Here is a 12179-nt window from a genome sequence, read left to right as displayed (position 1 = left end):
GGCATCTTGAAGCTGCTGAACTGCAGTGGTGCCTGGACAGACTTCCCGCAGGGCCCTCAGGCCCCACAACGCTAATCCGGGAGATGCTGGCAGGGCCTGCCCAGTGCTGCGATATGACAGGACACATCTCAACCCCAGAGGGGACGCAGGCACAACTGAGGCCCTTCTTACAGACACAGAAATGTAAAATCTCCCCCAAACAGGAAACTCACACTGCAGCTGGAGATAGACAGCAGGAAATGTACTCTTGTGAACATGAAGAGCAATCAAGAGCCAACTGAAAGGCTCCTCCGACAGCCCAGAGCAGCTGCAGGCTGGGTGCGACGGGCTGAAGTCCACCAGAAAGGCTCAAGTACACAAGTTCATGAGCTATACACATCTTTACATGTTATAAAACACATAAAGAAATCCCCCTAATCGGTCACCTTCTCAGGATGACAGGGAGCCAATCTTAGCACTTAACTGCCTTTCATATGTGACCTCTACCCTCTGGAGCCAAAATTGATGAGGGGAAGGAGCTTCTGAAACTATTCCAGCTAATAAACAAGCAGGATGGGAAGGTATCAGCTTTCTGCCACCTGTGTGACTTAACGGACCCGGCCCTGAGCGCCAGCAGCTTCCCACGCGGGAAGGACAAGGTCACGTGCCTTTTGATGAGCACCCGGGACACACATGCACATGGGAGGATCCCGCTGCCAACCTGCAGGCAACGGAGACGCGAGAACACGCTAGACGGCCCAAGATGGCGAGCAACAGATCTCAAAGTGGGAACCGGTAGGGCAGATTGCTCAGGCTCTTCCACAGATAACCTGTAGGGACACCGACAGGTTGAGGGAGAACCTGGGAATTAGAGACTTAAGAAATGTCAGGTTAGGGGGTGGGGGAGGTTCAAGAGGGAGGGGACATACACATCCTGACAGCGGGTTCCTGTTGTTGTGAGGCAGAACCAACACAGTGGGGCAGAGCGATCAGCCTCCAATTAAAAGTCAATTAAGGAGAAGAGAAACGTCAAGGTAAGAAGCCAGCAGACTAAGGTGCCGTGGAGAAGGGCAGGCAGTCGCTTCCGCAGCAGCGGGGTAGCTCCGGGCGCGGGCCACAAGCGTGTTCACTTGCAGGAATCATCGTAACGGTAATGGTATTTGTAGCAGTAGTAACAGTAATTCAATAAGCTACTCATTTATTTTTTATCATTTTCTGCATGCTTTTATGACAAAATCTGTAATAGAAAAAAATGTTAGTTTTTAATTTTCAAGGCGCTTTTAACAAAAATAACCGAGGACACTTTTACAGCATTCATTTACACCTGCAGTCTTCAGACGCCGGTGACTGCTGCTATCTGGCGGGCACGCAGCAGGGACTGCCAGGGGCAGGTGCCCCGCCTCGTGCCCACCGGGTGCGGCCACGTCCCCCCGGCTGAGCATGGGTCCTGGGGGCAAAAGGGGGGGGGCGGGGCCGCACCTTCCTCCAACCCCACAGAGGCACCGGTCCACCTGAGAGTCCTGACTCCATCCTGCCAACTGGAAGCCAAATGAACGCTTTCAGAAAACATCCAGATTTCTTGCCTGTGTTTTTAAACCCGTGTTTACTTCATCCTTATAAAATCAAGGCCCTGACATTTTTGTCCAAACTGCAATACAACTAATGAGAACAGTATCAAGCCCAATAAAGCATAATGCTAAGATCTCACAAAATTCTCAAATCTGAACAATGTTCATTTTATGAACCATCCAACCAGCTTAACTGCACACACCACAGACCAGCAGCCCGCCTTCCGGGTTCAGTCTGAAAGCTGGGTCTGCCCACTGACGGTGGGGCCCAGCCTGTAGCTTTGTTCTTCACCCCAGTCAGTAAAGGGGACGCGGGCCACAGCTCAGGGCTTCCAGGAGCCACAGCACCTGCTCAGTCTGCAGGCTGCTTCGCGCCTTCTCTCGCTAGTCTGTCCGCCTCTTCGTTGCCTCTAAATCCCGAATGGCCAGGAACATGCATCTGTTAAATAAAAAGTTTCCTTTTATTCTTACCAGTTTTTTAAACAAGCAGCACATCACTACACGCTCACTGCAGTACGAGCCAACCCCTCAGAGAGGGCGAGCGCGGCGGCCCCCACAGCCCCCCTCAGTGCAGCCCAAGGTATGTGCCCACCGCACTCGAGCACCAGACACGCCAGCAGAAACCACTGTTTCTCCAAAGACTGGGCTTCAGCGCTCTGTTGGTTTTTTTCCCACTTAATGGTGAGCTTTCAGGTAGAGCAGTGGTATGGATGGATATGTACGTCGCACACACGTGCACACGTGCACACCCCTTACACCCACACCCACCCCTTACACACACACCCCTTACACACACACACCCCTTACTCCCTCTCAGTGCTGCTACACAGAACGGGTGCACTCGTGTAACTCAACTGTCTGCACTTAGGTTACTGAAAGGCAAGTTTACTTTTTTATTTTTTGGCTGAACTGCAAGGCTTGCGGGACTCAGTTCCCTGAACAGGGATCAAACTTGTGCCCTCAGCAGTGAAAGCATGGAGTCCTAACCCTGGGCCAGCAGGGAAGTCCCTGAAAGGCAAGTTTAAATGACAGACAGGTCATCAGTCAAGAAGGTCCTGGGCTGGGAGAGCAGGCTAGGGTTAAGAAAGTGACTGGACTTTTAACTTTCTCTCTGTTGTTCAAAAATATAATTTTCTTGGGGGAGCATGGATATACATTCTGCATTGGATATGGATATATATACATCCAGTGTATATACAGGGCTGAGCCTGCTGTCCACCTGAAACTATCACACCACCGTTACCTGGCTATACTCTGATATAAAACAAAAGGCGGGAAAAAAAAGGTAATTTTAATAAAAGCAACCTAGTATAACAAAAAAAAAATCACATTACTAAAGCTTCATCACACAACTCCACTCAATGAGACACAGTACACATTAGTTTACCTGACGTTTGGGCGACTTCCAAAGAGAGGGAGCTGGCGCTCACAGGCGGCTCGCACGGGGGCGCGGGGTGGGGGCGGTGGGGGGGTGGCGGAGCAGCCCGCCTCATGGGGGTGCTCTCACGCTGCGGCAGCGATGCAGGCCATCCCCCAAACCACTGCCGCGCGAGCTCACTGATGCCCTGGTCCTCGCGGCGCAGTGGTGAGCGCGCGCGGGCCGGCACTCACCCACTGAATGTCCATGCCCCGCGCCAGCCGCTCCAGCTCCGCGAAATCCTCCTTGTTGGTCACCTCCTTCCCGGTGCTGGTCCTCCAGCCATTCTGCTTCCAGCCCTTCACCCAGGAGGTGATGCCTGGGCGACACGCACGCTCAGAGGTCCCTCCCGCACGCGCCCGTCTTCCCTCCTCCCTAGACGGCCCTCTGACCGCCGCTCCGCTGGAACCCGAGTTACTGTTTGGACCCTCCTTCCCCCCGGGCCGGGCGCTGGCTCCTCTGTCCCTCCACTCGACCTACAACCCGCGGCTCCAAGGCTCAGGCCCCCGGTCCGCCCCCTCCTCCACAACCCCCAGCCCCCAGCAGGCCGTGGGCCCACACGCAGAACTTCCCAGAGGAAGTGCACGTGCCCATCACGGCCGAGCCTCTGGGGCAACCCCGGACCAGTACAGGCTTCCTTCAGCCCCAACACACCAGCGCCACCCCTACCGTTTGGGTCCCGCCCTGACACCACACCTCCTCCGGGGAAGGACACGTGGACTTCCCTGCATAATCATCCCAAAAACCCAGGAGAAGTCAAACAGAGACGCTTACCATTGATGGTAAACATGCTGTCCGTGTAGAGAACCAGCTTAGTGATGTCCTGAGCCTTAGCTTGCTCGATGGCTTTGCAGGCTGCCTTGAAGAGACACACCAGTTTCATGCTGAAAAGACCATTCAACTTTTGCCACTGTTGTTGAAAATTACTGAAAAATTTAAATTCCTTTTCCTGTGCTAACTGTAAGAATAATATTGTCTATGTGAAATAAGGCTACACATACAATCCTGTTCAGACATCTACTCAAAACAAATTTTATCATTTTTCTAGAAAACTCCTATTCATCAGGACTGTTACAGCCCCAAACTTCTGGACTCTGAGTATTCTACATGCAAGGAGAGTAGAAAGTCCCTTGATATGTTCCAGTCAATAGTAAAGAATGATGAATTGACAATTTAGTAGAAAAATACACCCAGTAACTTACATGAATCTCAGCCCTTTGGTTTGTTTGTCGCCCGGGAAGTCTAATTCCTACATTTCTGGTACAAAACAGTACAAAGGAAAATAAAATTATAACACTAATTCTCAAAGTGATTCCTTAAGTCACTTAATGGCTAATATGCTTTCATACATTTTTTAACCGAAATGAATGAAAGCATCATTCAAGAACACAGCCTTTAAAAATCAAACCAAGAAACCCAACATTTTATTGAGAAGCGCCATGGTGTGGTCTAGTAGGAAAACCCTGGATCAGGAGGCAAAACCTGAAATTAATTTCTGGACGTGAAACACACTAGCGTGCGGTCCTGGTCAGGTACTAACCCTCTGGATGCTCACACCACCCGAGCTCACCACCCCGTGGAGGGTCCAAGGCTCAGTGAGGCATCAGGTGGAGGCGGGCAGACGTGCAGGCCAGCAGGCGCGAGAGCAGCAGGCTGCTCCCTCCCGGGGCCGCTCGGGAACCTGGACACCGGTGAGCAGCTACTTCGCAGGGCTATAGTCCCTCCTTCACGTGAACTCTGGGCCGTCAGTTACTCGGGCTCCGCACTTGGGGCAGGCGCGCGTCAACAATCTCACCCCCCCTCACCCTGACTCGGCACCGTTTGGAAACCACGGGTCCCCCCTAAGCTCACTCATCTTCAGGAGTGGCAGGGGCACAGGGTCCCAGTCTGGGGACCCGCCCACGGAGCATCCTTGCAAAAACCACTGCCCAGGGACCCTCCCGCCACCCCTGCCAACGCTTCCAAACAATCAAACAGTAGCAGACGCTGCCTCATCCGTTCCCAAGCTCTGAAGCGTGACTCGGTTAAACGTTAAATGTGAAGCTTAATAAAAGCCACCGTTTCTGGCTTACTTACAAGGGATGCCCTGGCCCCCAGTACACGCCGATTCCTGCGCGAGCCCTCTTGCGCCCGTTACTGGAGCAGCAGCCGTCAGTGTAGACGACCACGGAGTCCCCTGTGAGTGGGAAACACGGTGAGCGCCCGGGGACCAGCACCGTGAGAAACTCGAATCCACCTGAAACACTCACACAGTTGAGAAGGCATTCTACTCCAAGAGGGCATTTGTGCTTTGGAAGTTTCCTGTGCAGGAGAACACTACTAACGCCCCATGGAGGCACTTGACTCTTCCCACTTGCAATCCACTCATGTCTCAGTCCTGCCTGCTGGGCGAGTTCAAGTGAAAGCGATCACCCTGTAAGCCTAGAACCTGCTGCTGTTTACAATGTTTGCTTTAGAGGCCAACCAGCGATGCCACCGGCCCCTCCCCACAGGGGACGTTCACCCTGAGAAGCGGCCCATGCAGACCACAGCGCCTTGATGGTGATGAAGACCTCCCTGCCTGAAGGGAAGTCCTCTGACAAACGCGGGCCTAATTTCTGTCTTGGGCCTTTTGCTACTACTGAACTGTGGTCCTGTTTGCGTCTTTCCACCAAAGCAGAGTTTGATCCACACACCAATACTGTATAAGGAACAAGGCAGACAAGGAGTGGCTCTCAGGCCGCTGATGGCCAGCAGAGCACTCAGCCGGGTGGAGGGAGCACTGGGCTGCCAGGTGCCGGGGAGCAGGGGGGTGGGGCAGACAGAGGCCGTGCCTGAGAGGCGTGTCAGAGCAGGGCAGACTACGCAGGGGAAGGCAAGCAGGGCGGAGGCGAGGCGTGAGAGGGTGGGGCTAGGAGCCTTCGAGACCACGGTCTGCTGAAGGAGATGCTGGGCACGACTGCCTCCCGGGTCCTCGGCTCTATGCCGGCTGTGATGACCCATCAGGCACTGAGGTGGGGACCCTCGCGCTTCAGGCAACTGCTGGTGCGCTGGGCACACTCATCTCCCAGTCACCCCACAAATATCTGCTTCACTTGATCTAAATCATTTGATTTTGCTTTTCACGTAACTTCAAACACAGTTTCCATGCAGTTTGACCAAACGTTTCTTACTGGTTTCCCTTGAATTCAGAATTCCCTTGAATTATAAAATGGCTTCTTCTTTGGGAAATCCTGGAACCCACAAATACACTGGTTTATATAAAAACTGCTGCTTATTCCTATTTCTCACTCATGCATGTAAAAGACAAAAAGGAGACGCATGTACCATAAGTCATTAAATACAAACACTTGATTCCTAGAGCTAAAGGCAAAGGAGAAATTCACACCTATCTTGCTTCACAGGAGAAGACAGGTTCATGTCTGTTTTGCAGAGACGGCATGTAAGTGGTTAAGATGCTGGTGCCAGTCAACATACAAAGGCGCTCTGTCCAGGGCCTTTCCTACCTGAAGAGCTGAAGTCTTTCCATTTTTTTAGGGACCAGAAATATTGTGTCCATAGAGAACAATGGTGTTTACAAAGATCACAGTTTTTCATGCATAGCTTACATAATAGTTTTCAAGTGAATGTCCAAAATTCTAATAATTCTGCACCATTTGATAGATTATCAAATAGTGACCTTAGAGATTTTTTAAAAACTTTTTCAGGTAAGAAGGTTACACATCAGCTCAAATTTCCCTTATTAAGAGAAAAAAGTTTTTACACATAAATAATTACAGTACAAAAATTTTAAAATTCAAGACAGACATACCCATGTAAGAAAAGGTGTCTTTGCTAACTGGAGGTGGTGGCTCTGTGCTCTGTCTCACGTGCTTTGCACACACCTCTGCATTTTCACCCTCATCCAAGGGCTCACGGAGTCGCTTGCTTGCTTTCACTTGTGGTTCTTCTACGTGTTTAGGTTTTTGCCCTGAAAGACAGTCTCCTCAAAAGCTAGAAACAACACAGCAGGAAATGACTGAGAATCCAGAAATTCACCAAGTCAGGCTTAAACACCCTGTGTGGGGCTCTGTAAGGAGGGAAAGACTGCTGTCCTGGAAAGTGACTCTAAATTTTCCTTAAGAAGCTCCACAAGGGCAGGGTGAAGACCGCAGCAAAGCTTCTGCTAAGGAAGACCACTGGCTGCCATGGAAATGGGAGAGATACCATGGGTGCTGAACCCTCCAGGGCTCAGAGTTTGAAAATCTGAGAGGCTCTTTCCCAAGAGTAAACAAGGACCCAGTTTTTGTACATAAGCTGAGAACAGACGATGGGACGTATTAAGAAAGGGAAGTGGAAGCCAAACGGTATTGCGGCTGGGGCCCTGCAGGGACGGCACCGCACGGGGGATGGCACTGGCCGAGCGCTCGTCCAGAGTGGACCTGAGGTGACCCTCAGGGGATACTCACACCACTCAGGCTATAGCTCGCTTAACCCTTCCACGTAATTATGGCAGCTGATGCAGAAGAATTAGACCACGATTCAAACAAATGGTTTCGATCTGAGCTCTACCTTTCATCAGCTGTGAACTCCGTCAAATGACCTCACCCATCACAGCTGCTGTACAAGGAAGCACTCGGGGACCTGAAGCCGCTTTCCCTGCGCTTTCCTTTCATGGAGCAGAAACAGGAACACAGAGATCTCGAAAACCACCACCTTAACCCAACACTAGAGGGCACTCCCTCCCTTAAACCCTAAACCAGTGCATTCGCTGAGCATCGACCAGACAGGCATCCGCTGCAGCCCCCTGCCCGGCGCGGCCTCTCACCCCACACCTCTCAGAGGCCGGCAAGGTCAGCCTGGCAGAGCTGGAGGGAAGTTTCCACTCTGTCCAGAGCAACACTGGTATTTCCACTCTGATGCACGTGGACTACCTCACATTTACCTTGAAAGTCTCCTCTAGGGGACTTCCCTGGTGGTCCAGTGATTAAGAATCTGCTCGCTGATAACAAGGGTAACAGGTTCGCTCCCTGGTCTGGGGAGATCCGACACGCCCAAGGGGCAACTAAGCCCCTGAGCCCACAGCTACCAAAGCCTGCGCGCCTAGAGCCCATGCTCCACAACCGAGAGTTATCCCCACTCACCGAGACTAGAGAGTGTGCCCACGCATCAACGGAGGGCCAGCACGCCCAAAAAGAAACCTTAGAAAAAAGAAAAAGGACCCAACCAAGACAAGACTGATACTTCCAAACTAGCTTCCTATCCCAAGCTGAATTCTCGTCTGGGGAGAAAATGGAACTGTCACATCATACTCCCGTTGAAAGGCCACACAGGAGGGTGGGTCTCCTCTACCTCGGAAACTCGCCTTTCAGGGCAGATTCCCAGCAGGACCTGCCTCTCCCTGAACTCCGCTCGGCCCAGAATGGTCACAGCAGCCCAGAGGAGCACTTGTTCAAAGTTTGAGCACCTTGGTGAGCTCCAGAGACTGCTCAAAAGAAGCTGATTTGAAATATTCTCCTCTCAGCCTTCATCCACTGCAGTAAAGAAATGCCTGAATAAAGTTCATGAAAATAAAAAACACTTCAAGATAGTTTAAACCTTTGTGCTCTAACGCAGTCACTCTCGGTGTCCCTTATGTTAGTCCTTAAACGTCAATTAACTCTACTTTCTCACATGTGAACTGCAGGAAGTTCCAATTGCCTGACTTCGTCCAAGGTAAAAAGAAAATGCCACAGAGGTGCATGCTGGGAAAAGAACTACCATCATCGTTTTACAACTAGAGCCCATATAATCCACTAACAAGAATGAGTGTTTTTAAAGGTGGAATTAAGCACAGTGAGCACCCTGAACAGAACAGGAGATCTGAGTCCTGGCTTGTCTCTAATACTGTTACCAACAGGAGTCCCTAAGTTAAAATGCTTTCAGCCTGTTTCTTAATCTGTGAAACGGAAAAAACCATATCTCCTCTCTGTGTTTAGAGGAGTAGCTACAGAGATCACAGCAGAGAACAGAGGACCCGGTGTGCTGTGGTCCATGGAGTCACAGAGTGACACGACTTAGCAACTGAACCATCACCACGACATATAAATCAAGAGACTCCTGGGCTATGACAGGCTTTGAATAGGCTAAAAGGTCACAATGATGTGAGCTGTGAGTACCTTCTGAATGACTGGGGCTTGCAGCCCTGCTGACAAAGGCCCAGGCTTCCTCCTCTGTGGCGAACTTCTTAAATCTGGCTGCAGGGAACCGGTCCACCTGCGCTCTGCATTCATCCCTGAAATGCAAGGCAGCGTCACCTCCTTGGGTGCTGTGACTCACCCTACTTTCCAATGGACCACTTTCTCAGGTTGGGAACAGTTTGAAAAAGGTTGAGGCTGCCAGCTCCTTGAGGCGAAGGATCAAGCCTCAGTGTCTGCAGTTTCATCCTGTGTGTCCCACCCTTTGCTCTGGGTCATGTTACATGCCAGCCAGACAGCACACGTGCACCATAAGGCCTTCCTCAAAGCATATGAGAACTTTCGAGATTTAATCACTTCATTACAACATAAAGGGGGCTTCCCTGGTGGCTCAGAGGGTAAAGCGTCTGCCTGCAAGGTGGGAGACCCAGGTTCAATCCGTGGGTCGGGAAGATCCCCTGGAGAAAGAAATGGCAACCCACTCCAGTATTCTTGCCTGGAGAATCCCATGGACGAAGGAGCCTGGTAGGTTACAGTCCATGGGGTCGCAAAGAGTCAGACATGACTGAGTAACTTCACTTTCACAACATAAAGATCAGCTTCTGGGCGCCTCTTCCTCACAGCATAGCCGCAGGGGGCAACACTGTGCATTCACAACACATACACAAATAACAGACCTCGACGACTGACGCAGGGGGAAGAGCGCTGGTCCTAGAGCCCCAACACCTGGCTTCAAGACCCACATCTGTCACTTACTCGGCCCGTCAATTTCTGTAACACGGTAACTACACCCCAACATGAGAATCCCATCTAACTCACAGGATTGTTACGGGGACATAAACACTAGTTGACAAGAATTTCTCTTTTTAAAAGCAGAAGATGAGATTAGGCATTCAGCTCCATTATGTGTCCCCGTTTGGAAAATCTTTCCGTGCAACAGAAGGGAAGAAGTGAAGTGATGTCACTCAGTCGTGTCCGACTCTTTGTGACCCCATGGACTGCAGCCTACCAGGCTCCTCACTCCACAGAATTTTCCAGGCAAGAATACTGGAGTGGGTTGCCATTTCCTTCTCCAGGAGATCTTCCCGACCTAGGGACTGAACCCGGGTCTCCCCCATTGTAGGCAGACGTTTTACCGTCTGAGCCACCAGGAAGGATTAAATAGAAGCAAGCCTCCGGCCAACCCTGACTGTAAGTGGCGTTTCTGAAAGTCCCAGCAAACACGAAGCGGAGCCGAGGCCTACCACGTCAGGACACCCGCGCGCCTACCCCAAGCGAGGTCCGCGGGCTCCGGGGGATGACCGCCGCCCCGTCGCCGCGACGCCGCCCACACCGCCCTGGGTCGCCGCGGCTTGCTCACCAGGTCCGGAAGACCCCGGCCTTGCGGCCCCTCCTCACGGCATAGAACATGGCAAGACTGCGGCAGCTCGGGATACTGCAGCCCACAGTGGCCAAAGCCACTCTGTGCACCACGCCCAGAAGCCGGGTCATCGCTCACTCCCGGCCACCGCCGAGCACATCAGCTCCCGGGCGAGGGCCGCCATCCCAGAGCCCGAACTTCCGGCGGCGGCGCAGGGAGATGACGCAAGCCCAGCGCCGAGGGTGGGGCCCAGAGACAAGTGCTCTTCTGAATCGTCAGTTTCCCGGATGTCCGTGAGGACGCGGGGCCTGGGCGGAAGTCTCGGAGTCCGGGCCCAAGAGGCAGAGGCGGGGACTTCCGGGGCGGGGACTTCCGGGGCGGGGCGGGGCCTGCGCGGGGGGCGTGCCTCCCGGCTCTCGCCCGCCTGCGCTCCTGGGAACGGTTCTGGGGCTGTGGTGAGCGCGGGACGCTCTGCGCGCTGGGCCTCGGGTCTCCAGCCCCCGGCCCCAGTCAGCCCCCCGTGTTCCGCGGCTTTCCCGGGGTGCGGGGTACACTCAGGGTCAGCCAGGCACGCGGATGGGCTGGTTTACTCGCCCACTGTCGTCCTGGCCGGAAAGACATTGGGGTCCACAGTGAAAAGGGGTGGGTGCGGCAGAGGGAGAGAGGGGAAAGGGGTGAGCTCGCACCCCGCCGCCGCCTCCATGGTCCCCTCAAGTTGGAGGGAAGGCACGTTGTCCCCACCTCCACCTAGGCGCTGTAACCAGAGGGATGTCCAGAACTTAATGCACTGCGACCCAAGGGGAAATTAGACTATCAGTTCAGTCGCTCAGTCGTATCTGACTCTTTGCGACCCCATGAATCGCAGCACGCCAGGCCTCCCTGTCCATCACCATCTCCCGGAGTTCACTCAGACTCACGTCCATCGAGTCGGTGATGCCATCCAGCCATCTCATCCTCGGTCGTCCCCTTCTCCTCCTGCCCCCAATGCCTCGCAGCATCAGAGTTTTTTCCAGTGAGTCAGCTCTTCGTATGAGACGGCCAAAGTACTGGAGCTTCAGCTTTAGCATCATTCCTTCTAAAGAAATCCCAGGGCTGATCTCCTTCAGAATGGACTTGTTGGCTCTCCCTGCAGTCCAAGGGACTCTCAAGAGTCTTCTCCAACACCACAGTTCAAAAGCATCAATTCTTCGGCGCTCAGCTTTCTTCACAGTCCAACTCTCACATCCATACATGACCACTGGAAAAACCATAGCCTTGACTAGATGGCCCTTTGTTGGCAAAGTAATGTCTCTGCTTTTGAATATGCTATCTAGCTAGGTTGGTCCTAACTTTCCTTCCAAGGAGTAAGCGTCTTTTAATTTCATGGCTGCAGTCACCATCTGCAGTGATTTTGAAACCCCCCAATATAAAGTCTGACACTGTTTCCCCATCTATTTCCCATGAAGTGATGGGACCAGATGCCATGATCTTCGTTTTCTGAATGTTGAGCTTTCAGCCAAATTTTTCACTCTCCACTTTCACTTTCATCAAGAGGCATTTTAGTTCCTCTTCACTTTCTGCCATAAGGGTGGTGTCATCTGCATAGCTGAGGTTATTGATATTTCTCCCGACAATCTTGATTCCAGCTTGTGCTTCTTCCAGCCCAGCGTTTCTCATGATGTCCTCTGCATAGAAGTTAAATAAGCAGGGTGACAATATACAGGCTTGACATACTCGTTTTC

At 52.4% G+C, this 12179-nt stretch overlaps 1 protein-coding gene across 3 annotated transcripts; it reads right to left on the bottom strand.

Moving 5' to 3' along the window:
* Positions 1-286: 286 nt before the first annotated feature.
* On the bottom strand, positions 287-10656 carry RNASEH1 (ribonuclease H1). Of its 3 annotated transcripts, XR_008199817.1 has the most exons (10): positions 10459-10656; positions 9081-9196; positions 6755-6913; positions 5041-5140; positions 4167-4221; positions 3739-3823; positions 3159-3283; positions 1896-1986; positions 909-1216; positions 290-809 (listed from the first exon to the last, which is right to left on the bottom strand). XR_008199817.1 is itself a non-coding variant. In XM_052644809.1 (9 exons), the coding sequence occupies exons 1-8, from the start codon at positions 10587-10589 to the stop codon at positions 1900-1902; spliced, it is 858 nt and encodes a 285-aa protein (XP_052500769.1). In that variant the 5' UTR covers positions 10590-10656; the 3' UTR covers positions 287-1216; positions 1896-1899. The 3 variants fall into 3 exon arrangements, 2 of the variants coding, with proteins under 2 accessions (XP_052500769.1, XP_052500768.1); XM_052644809.1 differs by having other exon boundaries at positions 287-1216; XM_052644808.1 differs by lacking the exons at positions 290-809; positions 909-1216 and having other exon boundaries at positions 1240-1986.
* Positions 10657-12179: the final 1523 nt, after the last annotated feature.

The sequence above is a fragment of the Budorcas taxicolor genome, chromosome 8 (genome assembly GCF_023091745.1).
Source record: "Budorcas taxicolor isolate Tak-1 chromosome 8, Takin1.1, whole genome shotgun sequence".
NCBI classification, from domain to species: Eukaryota; Metazoa; Chordata; class Mammalia; order Artiodactyla; family Bovidae; genus Budorcas; species Budorcas taxicolor.
The sequence above is the reverse complement of the archived record's forward strand: the minus strand, read 5'-3'. Positions and strand labels throughout refer to the sequence as shown.